The sequence below is a fragment of the Anguilla anguilla genome, chromosome 14, assembly GCF_013347855.1.
Source record: "Anguilla anguilla isolate fAngAng1 chromosome 14, fAngAng1.pri, whole genome shotgun sequence".
Lineage (NCBI taxonomy): Eukaryota > Metazoa > Chordata > Actinopteri > Anguilliformes > Anguillidae > Anguilla > Anguilla anguilla.
Genome location: NC_049214.1, coordinates 23190782 through 23214408, shown reverse-complemented (window position 1 = coordinate 23214408; position 23627 = coordinate 23190782). Strand labels below are relative to the sequence as shown.

Sequence of the window (23627 nt, the reverse complement as noted above, 5' to 3'; positions counted from 1 at the left end):
AATCAGCGCTCAGATTATAAAAAAAAGGTTAAAACTCCACAGGTACCAGCAAAAAACGGCAAAGGAAACCAAGGAAAAAAAACCTTATGGTGCGGAGTCGTTTAATACGTTTACTTGGGGGGGGGGGGGGGGGGGGGGGGGTGTCCTCCCACTGCTGGATTTGCTCAAAGTCTGCCATGTCAGAAGGTGAAGTTGGGGGGGGGGGGGCGGGAGGGGCTGGGGGGCAGAGCTGAAGGTTGTACTGCAGGGGTCATTTACATTTCTGGTCTTGAGCATTTGTTTTCACTGATGGGGAGGGGGGAGGAGGGCGCAACATAACACTTTTTTTTTTTTTTTTTAAACCATTATTCCTCTCTTGCGATGGATAATAAGTGTTAATAAATAAGGTGAAAATGAAGAAATTCTGCTTAGAAGTGTGTCCCAGAACTATGGTGTCTATATATTTATATATTTATATATATTCATACGCTGTGTTAACTAATAGTGTCCGGGCTGTTTTTCCTTTTCTTTTTTTAAAATTGTTTTTTTTTTATTTTTTTTTTTTGATTCTTCCAAATTTTGGGATTTGGATTTGTAGCCCCTCCCACTCCCCCTCTCGTTCCGAGGCTCCGGAAAAGCCGAAGCGGTGCGGATGGGAGGGGCCTCGTGTCAGGGAGGGCGGGGCAAGGCGAGGGGAGGGGCCTCGTGTCAGGGGGGGGGCGGGGCAAGGCGAGGGGAGGGGCTCGGTGGATGCAGCTGGGATTTTGAAGGCTAGGCTTTTCCCTCCTCCATCTTGACGGTGTGTGGCTTGATGGCACCGGTGCGGGCCGGTTGGATCTGCCCCGGGGGCGGGGGCTCGTGCGGCTGGCCTGGCACTCCCCCCGGCCCCGGCGCTCCTTTCCCTTCGCCCTGGCAAACGTCCCGCGGGGTCCTCGTCTTCCGATGAGGAGAGAAAGAGAGAGAGAGGGAGAGGGAAAAAAGCCAAAATTAACAAGACCGTCAAACCCCGCGTATACGATATAAAATGAACATAAAAATCGACACACGGAGACAGCAGTTACAGGATCTGTGCACACATCCCACAAACCCCCCGCAACCAGAGCAGCGAAATCAATCACAACACAATACTTTCAGAAAAATAAACTTCAGCCCATAACCCTGAAAAAGGACTAGTTAGCGCTCTTACATTAACTTGAAAAATGTAACCAAAAAAAAAAAGTAGTTGGAAGTGGAACAATAATTTTGTTCGAATTCAAAAGCGTGTGGTTTGAATTTCTACACACGGTCCTCATACAGACTTAGGGCCGCAGCAATGCAACTAATCAACACAATCGAACACAAACAAATAACTATAAAATCTCTGTATTCCGATACCGATTAATGGTGCTATTTTAAAAGTGTGATCATGTCCCCAAAGCGTCTGTTGGTGACAGTACTGGTAAGATGACTGCAATAGTGTGACTGTGGCAGATAAACGGGGGTCCCCCCCTTCTCTGGACATGATTACTTTTTTTAACGTTATATTTGCGTAGCGCGAATACTAGCGACATCAGATGTCCGTGTTGACCGTTAACGGCGCCGTTTTTCCTGTTTTCGGTTCCCGTCCACTCCCATTCATTCGGGTGACCTCGCCAAAATGAATCATTTTAAAACCCAAACCACGGAGAATAATAGGTCGACAAAAGAAAGTACAAACCTCAAAAGGTCTGAGGTTTTTCGAGGTGAACAGAGAAGCTAATTTCATATTGGCTACCGTGTAGAAATCCGGCAAACCGTAGTTTTTAAAAGGTGTTTTTATATGCGCGCCCATGTGAATGTGAATTGTCGCGCTCAAGGACACGTCGCTAAATTAAAACCTTTTTCTTTTATAAGGCAATAACGCATCAGATAGTCAAAAAACCTGTGACTGTATGACCCATTATTCTCCGTAGTTTGGGTTTTAAAACATTTAATTTCGGCGAGGTCACGAAAATGAATGGGAGTGAATGGCCCCCGAAAAACCAGGAGGAAGGGCACTGATGTTAACGGTCAGCAGGGACGTGCTGCTAGCATTCACGCTACACAAATACAAAGGCGTAGGCTTTTGCGTGATGTACCAAAGTGAAATATCCCATTCAACGCTTTATTTTTTGAAATCGAATTTTTTTCTGGACCACTGCCCATAGAACTTTACACGTGCCCAGATCGCATTTGCAAGACGCAAGGACAGGTATCAGCGTCCAAATCGGAACCGAACTCTGATTATTTCAGACTTCAAGGAGCAGATCAGGCACTGGTCACATGTGAGGAAATTTAATTCGGGTAACTTCAAAAGTGCTCGTCGAAGCAAAGCCAGTGGAAAAACAGATAAACAACCATTACAGGAACAAAGCTGTACACCACTGGAGACGGGGGTCATTTTACCAAAATTTGGAATCGTTTTTAAAACATTCATTTAATCTTTCATTTTATAAACATAAAACAGCTCTGGTGCTTTCCAAAAAAAAATAAAAATAAATAAATAAATGCTCTTGGGATCCGACCTGTCTTCACAAAAGTCTGAACTGGGTAAGAATTCTAACCTTACCTGGCTGTGGCCGGAAGATAAGAAGAGATTAAGGGGGAGGGGGGGTGGGAGAATGAAAGAGTAAAATGGAATTACCTATATTTACAGCGGGTGGCTCACCTTCGTGCCATCCTCAGGACCTGCGGGGGAGGGGTCGGGGGGGCGGGGGAGCAGGAGGGGGGGGCCTCGCGGCCGGGGCTGGGGTAGGGGGGGGAGCGGATGATCACGGTCTTGTTGACCTGCATGACGGGGCGCTGGATGGGGTTGGGGAAGGGGCCGGTGGTGGGGGGGGCGCATGTGCATCACCATGCTGCCCTGGGGAGGGGGGGGCACCTGGGGGAGGTGCAGGGGGGGGGAGAGAACGAGAGTGAGAAACGGGGCAGCAAGGGAGACACAAACAGACAAGGAGGGGGGAGGGAGAGAGTGAGAGGATGAGAAAGGACAAGGGAAGAGGGAGAGAGGGAAAGAGAGTGAGGTTGAGGGGGGAGGGAGAGTGAGAGGATGAGAAAGGAGAGGGGAGGAGGGGAAGGAAGAGAGAAAGAGAGAGAGAGATCAGCACATACAGGCACAACTCTCATATCTACAGCTTTCCCATGCGCATCCAAGGCTCATTCACATTTATTCAGACTAGAGTGTTTAACACTAATGTCTTTAACCTTTCACTTAAGCCGAGAACACAAATCATTTTTCATCTGATGTCAGGGCACTGTTCAGATCCTTGATTTATTAAAATCTTTTTGTATTGTACTCTGTACCTCTGAGTAAAACACACCCTGAATAACTTCAGTCAATAGCCTGCTGTATAAATAAGCAGTGCAACTCCTGCAAGTGTACAGGCCTGAAGTGTACAGGTCTGAAGTGTACAGGTCTGAAGTGTGCAGGTCTGAAGTGTACATGTCTGAAGTGTACATGTCTGAAGTGTACAGGTCTGAAGTGTACAGGTCTGAAGTGTACAGGTCTGAAGTGTACAGGTCTGAAGTGTGCAGGTCTGAAGTGTACAGGTCTGAAGTGTGCAGGTCTGAAGTGTACAGGTCTGAAGTGTACAGGCCTGAAGTGTACAGGTCTGAAGTGTACAGGCCTGAAGTGTACAGGTCTGAAGTGTACAGGTCTGAAGTGTACAGGTCTGAAGTGTACAGGTCTGAAGTGTACAGGTCTGAAGTGTACAGGTCTGAAGTGTACAGGCCGAAGTGTACAGGTCTGAAGTGTACATGTCTGAAGTGTACATGTCTGAAGTGTACATGTCTGAAGTGTACATGTCTGAAGTGTACAGGTCTGAAGTGTACAGGTCTGAAGTGTACAGGTCTGAAGTGTACAGGTCTGAAGTGTACATGTCCATGCAAGACAGGGGCCAGTGGTGTGCGGAGGGGCCCCCCCCCCTCCCGTACCTGCTGAGCGTAGTGTCCAGAGAGAGCGGCCACCGTGGTGGGGCACCCGGGGCCCGAGGGTTTCCCGCTGGGGCTGGCGGAGCCGGGCCTGGGGGGGGGGGGGGGGGGAGGGACCGTTACCGCTAACAACAACAGTTCACAGGCTGGTTACCCACACGCACCGTAACGGCACACGGCTCAGCTCTGCTTCTCAAGCACCGAAGCCTCGCAGAAGCACCCAAGCTAATTTCCTTTAACTCGCACGGCAAACTACTGAGCCACGTTTTATTAGAGTGGATATATTTAAATACGTTTAAAACATTTTGTTCTTGTGTGGCCACCTATCCTAGATAAGACTTCTTAAAAAAAAAAAAAACTTGTGCGGCAGGAGGAAACGAGGACTTTAAGTCCTGAATATGCATTCCACTGTGTGGTAGGCAGCAGGATTAGGTTCAACAAGGTGAAATTATTTAATGCATAGGCTGCTGATGGGAGATGTAGTTCAGGGCCGGGCTTAAACATAGCTCATGTAGCTGCCGCTGAACTACAACTTCCATCAGCCCTCTCGGTTCTTACCTGTAGGAGCCTCCTGACATGCCGGGCGAATGGTTGGGCTTGTCTGAAAACTGAAAGCCCTTCATCTCCATCTGAGAGGTCTAAGAGGGGAGGGCATAACGGAGAGGTCATCATCATCATCATCAACCCAGAACAAAACCAGCAAGCTGAAACTATCACCACATAACAGGCCAAAAACCAACTTCCCCTAAACCCCTGAATGAAAACATAAAACTGTATCCGTAGAACAAGAGTTGAAAAGGCAACAATCTGACGGACATCGGCTGGATGTTCATTTTGAATGAGGCAGTTTTGGTTTGGAGCGAAGTGTGTATAAATAGCCGAAATACTACTTGAAATACAGGCGCACACAAAACTCGTAGTCTCACATGACGATAACCTGGCTTAACACAAGCAGGCATACGCTAAGCAGCAACACCAAAATGGGGGGGGGGGGGGGGGGGGGGGGCTGATAATGACTCCAAAAACAGACTAAAGCCAGGCAATAATGCTGATTAGGCGAGGAGTGTAAGAGTAAGTAAGAGTAATGCTGATTGGGTGAGGAGTGTAAAAGTAAGAGTAAAAGTTGATTGGGTGAGGAGTGTAAAAGTAAGAGTAAAAGTTGATTGGGTGAGCAGTGTAAGAGTAATGCTGATCGGCTGAGGAGCGTCTTGCCTCTCTGTTGCCGGGCAGGACAGGGGGCTGGGATCCGGGCGGCATCATGCGTCTGGGCCCGCCCACAGACAGGTTCTGGCCCTGCTGCAGCTGGATGGACTGGGGCAGGATGAGGTGCTGCTGGGAACCGTAGCGCAGCTGGGAGCCGGGGAGGGGCATGGTCACCTGGGACGAGGGGCGGGGTTAGAACCTTTACAATTCAGTAACAAATCACACCAGAGATGGAGCAACCAACTGTTCCACTTAACACTCCTGTTACCCTAACAGAAATCACAACAGAGAGGAGGTCTGGGGATTTTAATTGAAGTGATTAAACGCCTATGAATCTGGCCAGTCGATTGCTGATGCCAATACATGAGTTCAATAAGCTCAAGCAGTGGTACAAGAGTCAAACGCAAGCTTATAAGTGGTTTTGAGGCTACATCAGTGGCATTTCCGAGCAGTGATGACGGGAAATGTAGTCCATATAGAGTCACAGCAGGCCAAAGCCTTGCTCCTCCCCCATCAGCAGATATGCAAAACGTCTGGCCGATCTGAACTTCCACCATCACACTGGGGCCCCTTTAACCGACCCGAGAGCAAACCACCGAAGCAGCCAATCGGCAGTCTCGAAGCGCCGCGGTCACATGACCACCAAATTCACCTGGATGAGCTGGGAGTCCATGAGCTGGGAGGTGCCCATGCCGGGCCCCTGGTTCATCTGGCCGTCGTACACCAGGGGCTGCCCGCCGTTGAGGGGCTGGTAGTGGGACCCCGACTGGGTCTTGACCATGTCCGAGGGCTGCATGCCCGGGAAGGCCGAGTAGGGCCCCTTCAGGGGCGCTCCCCCCGACAGCACCATGGCGCTGGGCTGGGACAGGTTGGGGTGCATGTAGACCTGGGACCTGCCGGGGGAAAACCGAAAATGAGAGCGCTTTCTGAGGGGGCGGGGTCAGAAAAACTGTCACTGCAGTAGCTGCAGGGGACTCGATTTGCCTGCTTACGAGTGCACTGAGCTTCTGCATTTTCCCCACAGTCGTTACACAAGCCAATAAGTAAACACTCGAGCACCGAACATAACGCATTGGGGACATAGTGTGCGGTCATGAGAACAGGCCATTCTGCCCATCCAGACTTGTCATTTTCCTGCCGTGGAGATACTGGAACATACTGAGCCTGGAACATGCACTACATGGCCAAAAAGTATGTGGACACCTGACATCCATCTCATCCAAAATTATGGGCAGTAATATGGAGCTGGTCCACCCTTTGCTGCTGTAATAACCTCCACTCTTCTGGGAAGGCTTTATACTAGATATTGGAGCGTTGACGCAGGGATTTACTTCCATTCAGCTAGAAGAGCATTAGTGAGGACGGGCACTGATTGGGCGATTAGGCCTGACTTTCCATTGATCGCAAAGGCGCTGGATGGGGTTGGGGGTCAAGGCTTTATGCAGGCTAGTCAAGATCTTCCACGCCTTTGTTGACAAAACCATTTCTATATAAACCTTGCTGTGTGCCCAGGGGCATTGTCAAGCTGAAACAGGAAAAGGCTTTCCCCAAATTGCTGGGGAAGCACAGAATGGACTATAATGTGATTGTATGCTGTAGGATCAAGATTGGCCTTCACTGAAACTAAGGGGCTTAGCCCAAAACATGAAAAACAGCCCCAGACCAAGGGGTGTCCAGATATTTTTGGTCCTATAGTGCACCAAGGGTGCTTCTACTGCAAGAGCTGCAAAGCTAAGCATGAACCCAGTGTGTGAAAAAGACTTCCTGATTTCAGTGATCTCTCATTAATTTACACCTGTGGCCTCCTTGTTCTGCTTTCAGAGCTCAACTTGAAATGTATTCTGCAATCCACTAAGTTAGAACTCTGAAAAAGGGTGCAAACCCCATATAAATACATTTTTAAAAACCCATATCAAATCTCCCTGTGTCCCCACATTCTCAGCCTGAAAAGAATAATTCTGAATTAAAATTTTAAATAAAATGCCAAGGGCTGGAATAAGGGTAGGTGAGGAGGCCCCAGTGGGACACCGCTAAGAGCACCATCAGAATCCAGCCAGACGGGTTTAGACGCAGACACAAACGCAGCACTCACGGGACGGAGCGTCCGTACCTGAACGGGGGCATGGAGCTGAACATCTCCTGGGACTGGGAGACCGGCAGCGCCCCCCGCAGGCCGAGCTGGGCCTGCGCCTGCAGGGACGTGTGCAGGGAGATGGGGATCTGCTGAGCGGCCGCCGCCTGGACACACAGACGGAGAGAGGGACGGACAGACGGGAAACGGTTAAACTGGTCTGCCTGTCAATGGGGGCAAGAGCGCCGCTGAGCAACCACGGCAACCCACGCACTTTTTAACAGGCTCGCCGTTTCCATGGCGCCGGTCGATGAAACGCAGCGCTCGAGAGCAACACGTACAGTGTGAATTTTTATTTATTTCTATTCTCTCCCCCCCCCGCCACATTTATTCATTTTCAAGCGCTTCCATGATTCCACATTCTGGGCTGAAGACTACTTGCAGGGGTAGATGGAACCTGGCCCTGGTTACCATGACGGCGCACAAGAAAGAGGAGCTCTCCTCCGATTGGACGCAGGAAGCCGTACCTGCTGATAGCTCTGTTGCTGGGTCATGTTGGGGGGCACCAGGCGGGGCTGGCTGGGGAACACATGGCCGTCCAGATACAGGGGGGGGATGTGGTTACCTGGAGACAGGGATGGGGGGGGGGGAGGCAGCGTCAAAATCTCCACAACATTCATTAGAGTTATTCCCACTGTGCAATCACGTACAGTAACAGAGTCCCCCGTGTCACAGGCATTTAGCGACTCACTGACACCGACGCCGACGCCACAACCAAAATGTCGGATTCGGCACCTTCGAGCTGGGTAGCCATGTTTGCGAGAAATATTTTGCGCTCCAGGTTTTTTTTTTGACTGGAGCACTTTAAACATACATAAATTAAACATGTCAAAATTACATACTGCTGTTTAGATTTCAACTGCCATTCACTATGGTGCACATAACACTGAAGACTTGTAACTGGCCACGAGCATGCGCTTTAATGCAGAACAAATGCCATTTATAGTGAACTCCAGTGTGGCTCCAGTGGAGCTGGCAGGGGCAGGTAGCAGGTGCGTGGAGCGAGGGGGGGGGGGGGGCTTGCCTTGCATGGAGACGGACGGAGCCACGGACGCCACGGGCATGGGGGGCATGGACACCCCCCCGAAGGAGCTGTAGCTGACCCCGCTGGAGGAGCCGACGCTGCAGGGGGGCTGGCCGCCCGACCCGGGGGCCCCCGGGGACCCCTGCTCCGGCAGAGACTGAGAGTTCTCCCACGCCTTCCGCGCGGACTCCATCTGCAGAGGGAGAGAGAGGGGGCGGGCGGGGTGCCCGGGAGCCGGTCACACGCGCACACGCGCACAGTGGCAGAAACCAGCAACCACACATCCAGGATCAGTCTGCAGAGTGTGAGAGTGCGTGCGTGTCTATACAGGCAGATTTCTGCACCATGAGTAGCAGGAATGATTAACTGGAATGAGAGCATCTTGCATAAGACCTGGAAGCAGTCTGACAGGATTTGAGTTTATTGGATGGCGTATGGCTTTCTGAAAGGAGACATTTCCATCAGAGATGGGTTTAAAAGGTGTGTGCGACTGCTTGAGAGAGTATGTGCGTGCGCACGCTTTTGAGAATGCATGTTTGAGTGAACAAGTTGTTCAGTGCACGCGTGTGCATGTGTGTGCACGAGTTTGTGCAAGTGTGTGCATGTTTTTGCGCACGTGTGTATGTGAGCATGTACTGAGTTTGAGCGTGCATGCATGTGCGTGCTTTTGAGGGTGTATGCGTGTGGAGGGGGTACCTTGAGAGTGAGGTCAGCGCTGGGGAAGGACATGGGGTTCAGGTTGATGCCGGGCTGCAGGTGGTCTCTCCGAAGCATGGGGATCCCCTGAGAGAGGGCGGCCTGGAGACAAATGACCACAATCATCACCTGAACCCACTCCACTTTGAACTACAACTACCATCATCACCTGCACCAACTCCGCTTTTAACTACAACTCCCATCACCACCCTAACCCACTCTGCCTTTAACTACAACTATCACTCACGTTCCCAGCCAGGGGGTCTTGCAGTTTGGTGATGGGGTTGGACACGGGCACAGGGGTGGAGCCAGGGGGCAGGTTGAAGTCGGAGTCCTTGGCGCTGACGCCGAATTCGATGGGCGGGACGGGGATGACGTTGTCCACGTGGATCTCCACGCCGTTGACGGGGGCGATGGGGCCCTCCAGCCGCTCCACGCCCTCCGAGCCCTTCCGGTGCTTCAGCGAGCGCTCGTTCCCGATTGGACCCGGCTTGTGCTCCTTGTTCTGCTCCGGCCCGGCGTCCGAATCCTGGGGTCACAGGGAGAGAGGAAGGGTGTGGCTTAGGCAGCCAAAAACCTCAAACAAGATAAGAAACTAATAATATGTAAAACACAGTAATATGTAAACTCTAGGACTTGGCATATTAACACAAAGCATTAGCATAATAGCATACATAATTAGCATAAATTATAAAATGATGGTACAATTTAAAAGTTTTCATGTCAATACACATCTATCCCTCAAAGATCTGTACTCAAGCTTTATCAGTGAAGACAAGACTGAAGGTCGCAACATTTTCACATGTGAAGTGTTTCACTGGAAAATGATTCGACAAGAACACCAGTCAACAAGAAATACTGAAAACCAGAAGGCCTTTCGTTTCTTAATTCTACACACACATTAAATGTAATAAGAGATGGAAATCTTTGCTCCTCCATTTCTCCTTTGCAGCTCCTGAATCGGCGAAAAGCAACACCATTTTTAAAGTAAAGTAGTAATAGGCCAAGTTGGTATGAACACTGCCCTGCGATACATTGGCGGCCTGTCCAGCGTGTAATCCTGCCTCTCGCCCAATGCACGCTGGGATATGCTCCAGCACCCCCCCGTGACCCTGGCCTGGATAAGCGGGTATAGATAATGGATGGACCCTGCCCAGGATAAGCGGGTATAGATAATGGATGGACCCTGCCCAGGATAAGCGGGTATAGATAATGGACGGACCCTGCCCCAAATAAGCGGGTATAGATAATGGATGGACCCTGCCCAGGATAAGCGGGTATAGATAATGGATGGACCCTGCTCAGGATAAGCGGGTATAGATAATAGATGGACCCTGCCCAGGATAAGCGGGTATAGATAATGGATGGACCCTGCCCAGGATAAGCGGGAATAGATAATGGATGGACCCTGCTCAGGATAAGCGGGAATAGATAATGGATGGACCCTGCTCAGGATAAGCGGGTATAGATAATGGATGGACCCTGCCCAGGATAAGCGGGTATAGATAATGGATGGACCCTGCCCAGGATAAGTGGGTATAGATAATGGATGGACCCTGCCCAGGATAAGTGGGTATAGATAATGGATGGACCCTGCCCCGGATAAGCAGGTATAGATAATGGATGGACCCTGCCCAGGATAAGCAGGTATAGATAATGGATGGACCCTGCCCAAGATAAGATAAGATAAGCGAGTATGGATAATGGATGGATGGTGTGAGCACTGTTGGATGCCTCCACAGGTGTGTCCAGTTCACATGGGATCAGAGACCCACCACCCTGGTTTGGGATGGATGCCGACCACTTGGCTCAGAGGGGAGGGGGGAATTATGAGAGTTCTGGGGTGAAGACATGGAAGCACTTCTATGGGACCAAGAGCTGCCCTTGACCCCCGACGGCCCCTTTGGGTTTACAGAGAGCAGGCTGGCAGGAACCATCCGCAGCTATGAAGCCACAGCCATCCCGAAAGCAATCACCCCCACCCCACCGAGCTCTATGGAAGAGGCGAGCCTGTGACCCCTCCCCCTAAATACTATTTTTCTGCTTCTATAAGCAATCTTGACCCTATTCACACATGGTAGCTCAAAGTCAGCTTTTTAAGGGACATGTAATCTAGTTGAAGGGGTGGTTGCTTTCATTTCTTCGAACCATTTCTCTGAATCCATTGTCTTTAGAAGTCTGTATGCAAGTTGTTGTTTCCATCAATTAATCCGGCTAAATGAGCTAACTGGTTGCATGCACCAACAGTGGTTCAGATTAGATCACAGTAAAACGTTTCACATAAGGACACGAGAACAGACGTCGGCTGTCATTCACGCGCTTATTGAGAAGTGTAGCTAAATTGTCAGATGGCACAAACAGAGGGGCTAATTAAGATGCACGAAAGACAGAGACGGATACAGCCCTAGTTGCACACCTTTGGCCAAGCGCATACCGCCCCCCAAAGACACCACTCTCCACCCTCCTCCACCAACCCGACCCATTCGACCCATCGAAGGGGTGCGTTTCCTGCACAGCTGCCAAGGAAGAACCCCCCCACCCCCCCCACCCCCATCCATTGCGCTCTCACAGGGAGATGGGAATCGTCGTTTCCGTGACAACCACAGCCAAATTAAGCGCCGCCCCGCAGGCACAGTCAGGGTTCCGCCACCAAACCGCCCCAGCACACCAAAAAAACAAAATAAAAAGCACGCCGTTCCAAGGAGCACGGGACCCTAACTTCTCGTTCTAGAAGGTGACTCAGGGAAAAGGGTTTTTTGGAAAGGGGGGGGGGGGGGGGTTTCTCACTGCACCTTTTCCATCTGCTTGGGAGGCAGGTCTTTGGGGCCGTCGGTATTTGGCCTGGCCTGGGCGGACCCGGCGATTTCCTGCGGCCCGAGGGCGCCGTAGGGGGAACTTCTCTGGGAGGAGCTAGCCGAGGAGCCCCGAGACTCAGCGCTCAGGTCAATGCCACTGTCGACCTGACTCCCCCTAAACACCTGGGAATAGACACACAACACACAGGCTCTATTCACAACTGCGCCGCGTCCGCTTGGGTTGTGCTGCATTAAATTTAGCTCTTTTAGTCAGGAGGGACTCAGATTTAAAAAGAAATAAGTAAAATGTAAAAGGTCCCTTTCTCCCCCTCAAATACCACCGCAGTTGATGCGCTTAATTTTGGAACTTTCAATTTGGAAATTTCTGCCTTGTTGTTTTATTTTTCTTCCTCTCTCTCCAGGTTGGGGCTTAGCCAGCATGCTGAGTCTCGGGGGGCGTGTCAGGGAAGGGGGGGGGGGGGGGGGAGGCCCCCCCTTGGCTGGCACCCTCACGCCAGGGCAACGCAGGTCCACAGAGAAGAGCTCACAGGGTGGGAGGGGCGGAGGAGTAAACAGGTGCACCCTGGGGCGAAGCTGGGGGAAGGGGGGGGGGGGCTAACGCTAGCCAATGAAGAGCCGGGTGCTATTTGGGGAAAACTGCTAGGGGGACGGCCTCCCTGTTCCCAGCCGAGCAGAAGGGGCGGGCGTTTGGGTTGCCTACGGAAACACTGCTGCTGGACAGACACGCCGTACAGACCTGCCATCACGGCCAAACCGGAACCCGCGACCAACCGCCTGTCCGTTCCTCAATCCTCATTCCTCCCGACCGCCCGCAGCCTCTCCCACGCTCACAGCGAACGGAGGCGGGGTGCAAAAAAACCCGCGCGTGCGCCTGGCCGACCTACCTCAGAGTTGGGCTCCGCCCCCGGGTACGACACCGGCTTCGTCCAGGAGTCTCCGCCGGACGACTGGACGGCGAGGGCTGCGGGGGGGGGGAAACGGCAAACCGGTTTTTAAGGACACGGCTACATCGGGATAGAGCAGCACATCCAATCTGGGACGGGCTAACCCCGCAGGCTACAGCTCCCCCCGGTGGCGGGAGGGCGAAGGCGCCGTTCTCACCCGAGCTGTTGGTCTCCCAGATCTCGGTGCCCAGGTTGCTGGCCGACATCACGTCCTCCGCCTGCTGCTCCAGAGAAAGGCCGCCCTGCTTCTTGGCGAAGCGCGGCGGCATTTTCGAGGTGATCGCCCGGTTCTTAACGGGTACCTGAAGCGTGTTTTTTTGGGAAATGGATATTCTCAGCAAATTTTCAGAAATTTCTTATTCCTTAAAATGATTTTGTGTGCTGAACACTTCGTTTTCTGTCTCAATTTGTAAACTTTGCGGACACAGAACTGTCCTGTAAGAGTTGAAAAAACAACCAATAAACAGACAGCCCAACAAAAATATTCCCAACCCAAAAATCCAGGCATTGGTTAGCAATCTATCTCTATAAATAATTCAGGAAGTAGTGGTAAACAGAAAATATAAGAATATTGTAACAATGTCCAGGACTTCATCCAGTTTTGACCCCTTTGCGAGCAGTATAGGTGGACATCACTGGCACCATATAGCAGTCAAAGCCATCTCAGGTCTAACTAAAAGCAGTCAAAGCCAGTTCAGGTCCAACTAAAGGCAGTCAAAGCCATTTCAGGTCTTAGTAAAAGCAGTCAAAGCTATTTCAGGTCCAACTAAAAGAAGTAAAAGCCATTTCAGGTCTAACTAAAAGCAGTCAAAGCCATTTCAGGTCTAACTAAAAGCAGTCAAAGCCATTTCAGGTCTAACTAAAAGCAGTCAAGAGCACAGAGTGGAATCCACCAATAGGAAACTTCCTCCCATGAAGCCCAGCCTGTGATAAAATCTGGGATGGTTTAGTGCTATGCGGAGGGAGAGACACTTACGCTCCCGGTATGATGATCTAGATCACGAGGCGCGTCTGCCCCCCAGCCCCCAGACTCCCCCCGCCCCCGTCTCCGACTCACTGGCGCCCCCTGCTCCTTCCTCCTGCGGTCTTCCTCCTGTTGGCGCCGCTGCTTTTTGGAGAGCACCTCCGGGAAGCCGTCCGGACCGGGCACAGCGGGCCCCACATCGCCCTCCACTGCGGGCACAAACAGAGGTAAGTCATCAAAAGAACGCCAATATCCCAGCAAATACCCCAGCAAGCTTCACCTTAAAACTGTGGTGCTCCCAACAAAACCCCCATTTTTAATGCGAGTTAATTAAAAAAAATATTAAATAAAAAAATTACAGAAAGAAAACCAGCTCAACTCCAAATAGAAATTTCTGTTGCACACAGAAAAAAGATTCATTACTAATCAGTAATTAATACTCATTCAGAATTATTACAAAATAGGCATAGAGAGCGTGCTGGACAATGAATTCAATTGCTTGATTTCAGTTACGTAATAGTCCCCATTCAGTTTGCCCATAGATCTGCTGACAGCGCCATCAATGCACAAACTCCAGAGGAAGAGGAGCGCGCTATTAAACGCACTCGCTCCCCGCGAGCGTTTCGGGCGCGTTCCGCGCGGCCCCTACGCTCCGGGGCGTTAAAGGCGGCCGTGTCTCACTCACGCGGGTAGCTGTTGGGGTCGTACTGGGACAGGGGCTCGTCCTTGTCCCCCTTCAGCTGCCCCGCTCTCAGCTCCTTCTCCGCCTTCTTGCCGGGGGCCTCGGCCGGGACGGTCTGGGGGCTGTCCTCGGACTGCTCCACGCTGTAGACCGAGCCGGAACTCAGCCCCGAACCCGCGTCCTCCTGGCTCCTGAGGGGCCAAAATGAGCGAAACCAAAAAAAGAGCAACAATGTAATGATCGAGCGCGTTATTTCAACACAGACGGAAGGCACCACGGTCTTGTCCAAAGCCGCTACGCTTTCAGACGTATTCAGCGACCATAAACACCTCAGAACACAAACGCAATTTTCCCTGGATGGTTAAGTTAACCGCAAACTTCGTTTCAATTTTTTATGTCGTTACTGCGATCAATTTTCAACGACGCCAAGGCATCTTTCTTCTTTCCGCTTAGCTGGGATATTTCACTTTGGTATAACGAGTCATTTTGAGGAGCTCAGTCCAGTGCATTTGCATAGAGTGAATACTAGCAACATCAGCTGTCCCCGTTAACCGTTAACGGCATCGCCGTTCCTCCCGGGGTTGCCCACCTCCCGATTCACTCCCATCAGTTTTCGGGGCCTCGCCAAAAAATTACGGTTTGAAGCACAAACCGTGGAGGACAGTATTTGCGCTATGCAAATGCAACAGGGAAAGCTCCACAAAAAATCCTTGTGTTAGACCAAAAGTGAAATGTCCCTTTAACAGACCGGGCTTCTCCCAGGGAGACGGCGTGTCATGAGTTTAATTTTAGCCCGAATTTTAAATAGTCTGCCGCCGTACAACGTATGTGTTGTGTGGTAAGCAGTCCGTCCCACAGATCCTCAGACGTCTGATTAGTCACACAGAGACATTTCACAAGATCCAGCACAAAGTCAGTGGCAGCAGATGAACTGCTTTGACTCATGCTACGAATTTAACTGGTTTAAAAATAAGTACTAAAGTTGGTCTTTCTAGGAAAGCAGTGTTCTGAATGGGCCTTGATATTGGACTAAGAAAGAATTATTTTGGAATGAGCCAACAAATGTACAGTAGGAAGGTCCCGTTTAACCCAAAATAAGAATGAACGTTATGAATATTAATTGAATATCAACTGAATGAATACTAATTTCAATCATTCATTCACGTAGTTACGCGCACTGCTCTAACCTAACTCTTCTAAATCAGGCCCTTATTTTTCAGCTATAGGCTTAAATTTCTTCTATAAGAGGGATAACATTATCTCCCCCAGAGGGGATCTCCAGCAGGTTTATCCTGGTTTCCCATGGGGTGCCCGTTCATATACACAGTAAATCTGTCCCAGGTTTGGGTGCTGCAGCAATAGCTCCCGTATCTACACCGCGCCCGAAGGTTCACCTCTTGCTGTTGGGAGACATCCCGTTCTGCCATCCGTCGCCCCTTCCAGGCTTGGTCGAGCCGTCGACAGGTCGGGACAGCTTGCTCCCCTCCAGGACGCCGGGGTCCCCCTTGCGGTTCTGCCTGTCCACCAGAGGGCGCTGGCTGGAGAAGCTCCTCTTGGAGAGCTCCCTCTTCTCCCCGCCGCCCAGCTCGCCGTGGCCGGAGTCCGAGGGGGCGTCGGGCTGGGAGGCGCCGCCGCGCCTGTCCTGCCGCTCGTTGAAGTCGCTGTTGTCCGAGCCGGTCTCCCAGTCCTCCGCCTGGTCCTGGTGGCTCCGCCCCCTGGGGTGGTGCCCGGGCACGGCCTCCTCGCCGGCCTTGGGGCGCGCGGGCCAGTGGCCGGCGAAGTCGCCGTTGACGTACTCCTCGCCGTTCCACGGCCCGCCGGGCTCCCTCTCCTGCCGCAGGCGGCGGAATCGCGGGGGCTTGTCCTGGCGGGGGGGCCGGCGCCGCCTCAGCGGCCGGTTGTCGGGGTTGTCGCCGTCCAGGTAGTAGTCGCCGGCTTCCCCGCCTCGGTCGTCCACGCCGTTTTCGGCGAAGGAGCCCGGGTACTTCTGGCCGTACTTCAGGGGGTCCCGGTCCAGGGGCCTCCTCTGGAAGGCTTCCGTCCCGAGCCCGTAACCGTTCTCCTGCGCGGGGCCGCCCCCGAACTGCCCGCCCCTGCCCCTCCAGCTGGACATCTCGCGGGACCCGAAACCCCGGGTGTACCCGCTGTTGGTCAGGCGCGGGGGCAACGAGCGCCCGAACCCTCTGGCGGCTTTGGACTTGTCTCGGGACTCCCCGCCGCTGCCCTGGTCGTCCGTGTACACCTTGTTGGACCTCCACGAGTCCCGGTTGTCCACCTTCCTGGGGCCCCCGGGCTCGGGGTACCCCGCGGCCTCCCCGTTCTCCGAGCCCTTCTGGCGCCGCCGCTTGGGCAGCTCCTCGTACTCGGAGGTCTCGCTCAGCGTCTCGCTCACGTTGCGCCGCCGCGGCTTCCCTCTCTGCGCCGCGTCCTCCGGCTTCCCGAACTCCCGCAGCCCGCGGCCCCTGCCGCCCCTCTGGGCCCCGACGCTGTTGCCGTAGCCTCCCCGGGGGTTCTCGCCGCCGCAGCCGCCGCGTCCCCCGCGGCCGCCCCCGCGCGAGTTGAACTCGCGGAAGCCCCGCCCCCGGCCCCGCCCTGTCCCTCTGGCTCCGCCGAACGCCTGCTCCTCGTCGATGAAGATCCAGTTGTTTCGGCGCGGGGCGGGCGGCTCCCTGCTCTCCGGCGGGTCCCTGACCTCCAGCAGGTCCTCGGTAGGGGTGACGGTCTTCTCCACCTTCGTTGCGACCGGGGCGTGCTTCTCCTCGGGCGGAGCGACGGCCAGGGCGACCGAGTGGCGGGTGCTCAAGGGCTGACCAGCATCCTTCTTCAGGTCGTACACGTTCGTGAGGACCTCCTTCTCCAGCCGGTACGGGACGGGCTTCTCCTCGGGCTCGGCCTTGGGCTTCTCGTTCTCCTTGTCCTCCACCTTCAGGGCCTTCAGCACCGGCTTCTTGATGGGCCCGGTCCTCCTGATCAGGGTCCTCCCGCTCGGCTCGGGCGGCTGGCTGCCGACGCTGCTGCCGGAGCCAGGATCCGACCACTGCGACTGGAGCCCTCCGCCTCCCTCCTTCTTGAGGGGGGCTTCGGCCCTCCAGCAGTCCGACTCGAAGCCCTTCTCCTTGGAGGAGCAGTCGAACGGCTCATCCCGCGAGTCGCCGCCGTCCTTGTGGTACCGGCCGTGGGCGAACTCCTTGGGCTCGCCGGGGGGATAGTCGCACTCGGCGGTCTGGGACCAGCCCGAGCCGACGGGCGGCGGGGACTCGTCCTGGAGCACGTTCCTCCCGGGCTCCCCGAAGGCCAGGTCCGGCCTCCTGGTCTGCCGGTAGCCCTGGTGGGGGGGCTCCTCAGCCGGGATGTCTCCGAACTCCTTTGCCCTGTCCTCGTAGGACTCTTGCTGGGAACACGCCCGCTCACTCCTGTACAAAACAAAAGGAATACACCTGTCAACAGTTCACAGATAACTACAACTATTATGACAGCTGTTGACCATTTTTTGACTATTATCCTACACAAATAAGACGTGAAAGCAAGAGCTCTGAAAACTGCACCTGGTACCATAGACGTTTTTACATGACAGACATTTAGCAGACACTCTTATTGAGATTGACTTACACTATTACATGGCATTTTACATTGTACCCATTTATACAGCTAGATACATACTGAAGCAATGCAGGTTAAGTACCTTGCTCAGGGGTACAACGGCAGTGCCCTACCCAGGAATTGAACCTATGACCTTTCGGTTACAAGCCCAGTTCCTTAACCACTGTGCTACGCTAGGAACTGATGTCGCGGAAGTGTATCTGACACTCAATAAAGCTGTTCGTCAGGCAATTCAATTCTGGTGAAATTGCGACGCGTTCACCGATGCGCAAACAGGTAAGCGAGTCGCGCAGGCAGCCACGGTCTCCCGCCATCGCGGCGGCCCCTCACCTGTCGTCCGAGCGGCTCGCGTCCTTGCCCTCGTGCTGTCGCTGGTAGGGCGGGGTGAAGCTGCGGGTGGGGGCGGGCGGGTAGGCGTCCTGGCTCCACATGGGGTACGGCTCGGTGGAAGGAGCCCGGCGCTCCTGGAGCATGCTGGGATGGCAGCCCTCGTCGGAGGCGGACCCCGGGCTGTTCAGGTGGTCCTGCTGCATCGTGGGCTTCATCATTCCTGGGCGGAAAAGTGGGCGGAGAGAAGTAAAAAAGGAGGATTCTGGAAAATTGGCTTTTTTCCCCATTTATTCCCCAGACTATCACTGCACTGCAGTAACAGCATACAAGTAAAAGCGCAAGGAAGTTCCCAAAGGTAAATTCTGACCAACTGAAAATTTGTTTGCTCATTTTGAGAGGCCGGAAACCTTTGCCACAACATAACACCAAGCTATTTCATTTGCAGCATTTGAGATCATCTGAAGAAGTCAAGACATTTGTTAGCCAAGACCTGCCCCATTTGCAATCCACGTCCAACGTGGAAGTCATTTTGCCCAGAGACCTCAGAGACGACATTTATAAACTGCAGGTCAATGGCACAGGCAGCACCCACCTGAGGAATGGACGGGGTTGGGGTAGTAGTCCACGGGGGAGCGCCCCTGCGTCATGCGGGGGTCCATGTAAGGGGGCATCATCATCCAGCGGGGGTCGAAACCCAGCACGTGAGGGGGGTAGTACCCACGCTGGGCGTGGGCGGCACTGGACTGTGCAGGGTTCCCTGCTGGCTGCTGCCAGTGGGGCACCTTGTACACCTGGTCCTGGAGGGCAAGAGTTCACAGATCAGCCAATCAGATCAGTCCATATAGACTAGCAGAACATTCCCCCGCCCCCCACGGAGCCATGGCAAAGTACAATGCCAAAAGGGTGCACAGTAACTTGCTCATCAATAGTCCAAGAGGAGAAAAAGCACCAATTATCTTACTGAGTGAACTAGGAAAACTGAAGAAATTAATATTCTATACAATTCTATGCAAGGATAAAAACAGTTAAGATCAGAACATACAAAAGCCAGTTACATAAAGCCAGACGCAATACTCCCAATGAACCCATGCTAAAACCAACCGACCCAGCATACACAAGCCAACAGACAAACATCGTTCCGGCTTTAAAATGGCTGAAAATTATTCAGATCTACCCCAAAATTTTGCATGATAATTAAGAACCAGCGGACTAAAGAGTTTTCACTGCACTACAAAGACCGTCCAAACCTTTACTGCTAATCTGGAAAACATCTGTTCCTTTTAACACTGTAGCGCCCCGTCCGCTCATGCCCTCTAATCCCAGGGGATTATGGGATAAGGAAGTTAGAGTTGGCTTCAGGGAGATGTCGTGGGGCAGGGTGGAGGTTGTCCACCCTAGGGTCATGGGGCAGGGTGGAGGTTGTCCACCCTAGGGTCATGGGGCAGGGTGGAGGTTGTCCTCACCTGCTGGTGCTGCTTCTGGAAGCGAGGGGGCAGAGATTTCTGGTACTTCGCGTAGTCGGGAACGGGGGACGCAGGCCCGGGACCCTCGTCCTCGCTGCGGTAGTTGGCGGGCTCGTCCTCTCTGTAGTCCTGGGCAGCGTACTGCTCTGGGGGAACCTCCGCTGGCTCTGCAGGGGGGTCGGAGAGTCTGATTATCCCCCAAAAGATCCCCCTTCCCGCACCCCAATCTCCAAACATCCTTCTAATGTCACACTACACAGGCTATTCGTACAGCAAGCACCAGACGTGTCTAAAACAAATTTCCTTCGGGACAAGTCTCTTATCTTAGTTTATCTTGTTCCCTACAATGTAATAGATAGTGGAATGCAAATCATAACTCTTCATAACAAATTCACACCACAAAAGTTTGAACTATTATTAGAACTCCGCCTGATTACTCTCAGTACTGTCGTTTTGATATATCTTATAAAGTTTATTCTTTTTTTTTCTCAAATACTTAGCATTACTCATCCACTGCAGAGCCTGCTTTTTCCAACTTACATTTTCATACTTTCGGAATGAATTTACATGCGCATCAAGAATAACCCTTTGGAACCTATGAAAAATTCTGGACTTAGAGGACACCCTCTCAAATTGCCAAAACCAACCACGGAATGTCCATTTGACCCAAGTGGCTCCACTACCCCTGTGCTGCAAGTTCTGTCAGTGTTATTACAAAGCACGACATCCAGAATTCATTTCCCTCTCGTAGGCTGATTGACATACAGTGCCAAAAAAATTGTCATTTACAACATTTAAAAATTCTTCCTTTTTCCTTGTCCCGTCATCAATTCCCAATTAACAGCAGGGTATCTGAAGTCTGTGTCAACTGTGTCACAGCCCCCACTACACATAACCTCAAGTTCTAAAAAAAGTTGGCATGAACGGCCGTTCCGATGACGCAAACCAGGTCAGCAGAGAGAAAAAGAACCGCTGGGCGCTCACCTTTGGTAGCGTACTGCCAGCTCTCCTGGGGGAGTTTCGGGGAGTCCTTCCCCGGCGGGGAGGGCGGCGGCTCCTTGCCGTCGGGCTCCCGCGGGGCCCCCTCGGCCCGGGGCGGGGGCCTCTCGCTCTTGCCGAACTTCTCGTCCAGCTTCTTGAGCTTCGCGGCGCAGGCGGCCAGGCGCTCCTCCCGGGCGCGCCGCTCCTGCTCCTCCCGCCGCCGCCGCGCCCGCTCCACCGCCTCGGAGAGCTCCGGGGAGACGAACTTCCCGCGCGCAGCCGGCCGCGGCTGCTGCTGCTGCTGCTCGTCCTTCTCCTCCACCGACTCGCCGCGGTGGAGACCGCCGCTCACGCCCGCTTTCTGCTGGGGAGGGGGGGGGGGAGCGGACAACAACAAGCCGGCGCTCTTATCCACGAGGGAATCACGCCGCTCGCGATCTTCACGCTAACAATCCGTTTACTAAATCAAATCAATTTTATATGTGTAGACCAGACCTGGGTCAAATACGCATTTGTTTTGGACTCAAATTCTTTTTTTTTTTTACGCTTTACTGATCTTGTCTGGTGTGTTGGAACCAAGGAAATACTCTCAAAAAGTGCAAAACCCTGCCTTCTGGTCATATTGGCAGGTTCAGTTACACCAGGCAAGATCAACAGAGCGCAGAAAAAGTATTTGGCGAAAAAGTATTTGAAAACAAAAGAAACACTTTTTTGACCCAGGTCTGGTACAGACAGAGAACGGTCACAGACGCTTTACTGAGCAACACAAGGAAAAACTGGGCAAAAACCAGGCCGGAACCCTCAAAAAGGAAGTGAGGTATATAAAGTTTGAGCTGAAGATTTGCTGAAGCAATTCCGTTTAATACCTTGGATCAAGACTACAACCCACAAGGATCTCACTCGGGAATCGAACCCACAACCTTGGAGCTGCCAGTCCAGTTCTTTAACCATTTACAGCACACAGCTACCCGTGAACATGCCGGGGGATGGGACCAAAGCTAGATCCCCATCCCCAACGCAGTGTGGGCAATTCAGAGACTGGCTTAAAGCACAGTGCACCCCCCCTCCCCACCCCCCAACTCCCCAAAATGTGCTTCTGCCTCAGCGATTAATGAAGAACAATGCTCCTCAGCTTCAGGGCAGTTCTTCCCAGCACATTACGTTATTTGGAGATTGAAACACGGCTGGGTAAGAACGACAGGCTAAGTGTTTAGGCGCTGGCGCTACACTGGCAGCGGTGTCCCGTAGGTAAGCTCAGTTGCGCCCCGGTGCGTTTTCGGTGGGTCTTACCAGGGCGGGGGCGTGCTCAGCAGGGGTGAACCTGCCGCTGGTCTTCCTGGGGGGCTGCTGGTCCGGGTAGCGGTGGTGTCCTTCGTCCTCGAGGCCGTCCTGGATGTACACTCCCTCTCCCGAACTGAGGGAGGACTGGCGTTCCCTCCCGTGCTCCCAATCCACCCTGTCCATAAAACACAGGCGTGGTCAATCACCAGCTACTCATCACCACCAACCAACCGCATCCATCACCAGCTACTCATCACCACCAACCAACCGCATCAATCACCAGCTACTCATCACCACTAACCAACAGCAATCACCAGCTACTCATCACCACCAACCAACAGCATCAATCACCAGCTACTCATCACCACTAACCACCCGCATCAATCACCAGCTACTCATCACCACTAACCAACCGCATCCATCACCAGCTACTCATCACCACCAACCAACAGCATCCATCACCAACGACACACCACCACCAACCAACAGCATCCATCACCAGCTACTCATCACCACCAACCAACCGCATCAATCACCAGCTACTCATCACCACCAACCAACAGCATCCATCACCAGCTACTCATCACCACCAACCACCCGCATCAATCACCAGCTACTCATCACGGACTGATAACGTCAGTTACCAGCTGCACGTCACGGACAGTCACGCAGAGGAGGTAAGACTCTGAGGGGTGGTGCAGAGGGGCCAGACCTACCACTTCTTGTTCTTCTCGTTGCACGCGTGCTCCTCCTCGTCGTCGCTGAACTTCAGTTTCTCGCTGTAGTCCACCTCCTCGTGGAGCCCTGCGACAGAAGCAGACACGTTTCAGAGGCCCGGAGCTCTCTCACGGGGAGCAGAGCAGCCCCACTGCGACAGCAGCGCTTGCCGTAAGCACAGCCAATCCCACGAGGAGCGAGGAACGCCACTTTCCTTTTCTTTTTTTTCCCTTCCCCCTAGCACAGAAACTCCTCCATCTGCTCAAGTTTGTACTGGCTGTATCCTCAAACGGCCCCACAGCGGCTCAAGGACGGCCATTTTGGCTCTAAACTGGCAATCCTTTCAATTATTGCAGCCAACACAATGCAGACTGGCAATCAATTTTACAAAACTGCATTTAAATGAGTAAATTAGCAAAATCGTGGATAATAAATAACAAGGAGGAGGAACAAGATTCAAGGTTAAGGACATTTAATGTGCTATTTGTGAACCCAAACGCACTGTAACCAAGGAGACCAGGGCAGGCCAATAGCACAGATGAGATGAATTACACAAGAAATACATAAACATGAGGCGTACCAACCCCAGGCATGCATGTCAGAGGCAATTTAACACCAAGACAGACAGACGCAGTTTTAATAAACCAAAACCCAAGTTGAGTTTAACACACGGACTGGTGCGGATTCAATAAACTGAAACCTGAGTTTAACACACAGAAGACTGTTGCAGTTTTAGCTGAGCTTAAAACCACAACAATCTTCTGTGTGTTGAACTCAGGTTTCAGTTTAACACGCAGAAGACTGGCACAGTTTTAATAAACTGAAACTTGAGTTGAGTTTAATGCACAGAGGGCCACTGTGGTTTTAAACAGACACCGTAGTCGAGTCT

At 52.6% G+C, this 23627-nt stretch overlaps 1 protein-coding gene across 1 annotated transcript in view; it reads right to left on the bottom strand.

Annotated features, from left to right (window-relative positions):
* Nucleotides 1–319: 319 nt before the first annotated feature.
* prrc2b (proline-rich coiled-coil 2B) overlaps nt 320–23627 on the bottom strand; it is a 36308-nt gene continuing 13000 nt past the window's right edge. The window contains 23 exon segments of the mRNA XM_035390419.1: nt 320–915; nt 2645–2814; nt 2816–2857; nt 3910–3997; nt 4465–4544; nt 5119–5283; nt 5762–6002; nt 7220–7347; nt 7708–7805; nt 8265–8457; nt 8961–9062; nt 9208–9489; nt 12661–12737; nt 12878–13022; nt 13778–13893; nt 14370–14557; nt 15761–17779; nt 18297–18516; nt 18889–19093; nt 19760–19926; nt 20744–21104; nt 22031–22196; nt 22738–22825. Of these exon segments, the coding sequence (XP_035246310.1) occupies nt 513–915; nt 2645–2814; nt 2816–2857; nt 3910–3997; nt 4465–4544; nt 5119–5283; nt 5762–6002; nt 7220–7347; nt 7708–7805; nt 8265–8457; nt 8961–9062; nt 9208–9489; nt 12661–12737; nt 12878–13022; nt 13778–13893; nt 14370–14557; nt 15761–17779; nt 18297–18516; nt 18889–19093; nt 19760–19926; nt 20744–21104; nt 22031–22196; nt 22738–22825 (5744 nt within the window). The 3' untranslated portion in view covers nt 320–512.